This window comes from Buceros rhinoceros, unplaced genomic scaffold, assembly GCF_000710305.1.
Source record: "Buceros rhinoceros silvestris isolate BGI_N320 unplaced genomic scaffold, ASM71030v1 scaffold21178, whole genome shotgun sequence".
Taxonomy (NCBI): Eukaryota; Metazoa; Chordata; class Aves; order Bucerotiformes; family Bucerotidae; genus Buceros; species Buceros rhinoceros.
In genome coordinates, this window is record NW_010428945.1 from 39,424 (window position 1) to 40,295 (window position 872).

Below are 872 nucleotides of genomic sequence, written 5' to 3' on the forward strand. Positions count from 1 at the left end.
TTCCTGCTCATTCCAGGTTCAGAGTCTAGAGGAAACGCTGCAAAACACCAACCTCCAAATGTCCCGACTGAAATCGGACTTGCGGGTGACGCAGCAGGAGAAGGAAACCCTTAAACAAGAAGCGGTGTCCTTACACGAGCAGCTGCAGAATGCCAATGCCAAGGTACCGGCCCTCGGGCGCCGCGGAGTCCGTCGCTTCGCCTGCTGGGGTTTACGGGTACGGGAACCGCAGGGTGACAGAGCGGGCTGGGTTGGAAGGGACCGTTAAAGGTCACACAGCCCAACCATCATCTAGCCCAAGCAACCCGCCGCTGCTCTCCTGGAGCCTGCCGCTGCAGCCAGCCCCTTTCCTTCGGTGGCCTTATCCATTGACAGGACACAGATCGTGCTGCAGGCTTGAGCAAATAGACTCTGAGTTATGCAACTATTGATTTTTTTTTTAATTATTATTTTTATAAACAAGTGATATAAAGCTAATTAAAAAAATACAGGCTGAAAGGAGGTGGGTACAACCCCTCCTATTTTAGTGATGCTTTCTGTGTTTAGTCCTTTTCCATTTTAAAATACTTAACTAGAATTAGTCCTTTCGGATCGTGCATTTCTGCATTTATTTTAAAAAAACCTTACTTTGGGTTTTGACCGTAAGGATGGGCAATGATCAGTCCATCTCCTGAGTACCCCTTCTTGCAAAAAAATAAAAAAACCAAGTATGACTTCACACATATCGAATGTATAAGCAAGTTAATCCAAGTGGTGACTGACAGAGGATCTAATTGTGGGTCCCGTTTGGTTCCAAAAGGCTCAGCGTGACGCCAGCCTCTCAGCGGCTGAGGAGCTGACGCCGAAGGGGGGGGCAGACGGCAGCCTGGGGA

At 48.7% G+C, this 872-nt stretch overlaps 1 protein-coding gene across 1 annotated transcript in view; it reads left to right on the forward strand.

Moving 5' to 3' along the window:
* NIN (ninein (GSK3B interacting protein)) overlaps positions 1–872 on the forward strand; it is a gene marked incomplete at both ends in the record, with an annotated part of 37,550 nt that overhangs the window by 35,812 nt on the left and 866 nt on the right. The window contains one exon of the mRNA XM_010142478.1: positions 17–163. Within this exon, the coding sequence (XP_010140780.1) occupies positions 17–163 (147 nt within the window). The remainder of the gene's footprint in view (positions 1–16; positions 164–872) is intronic.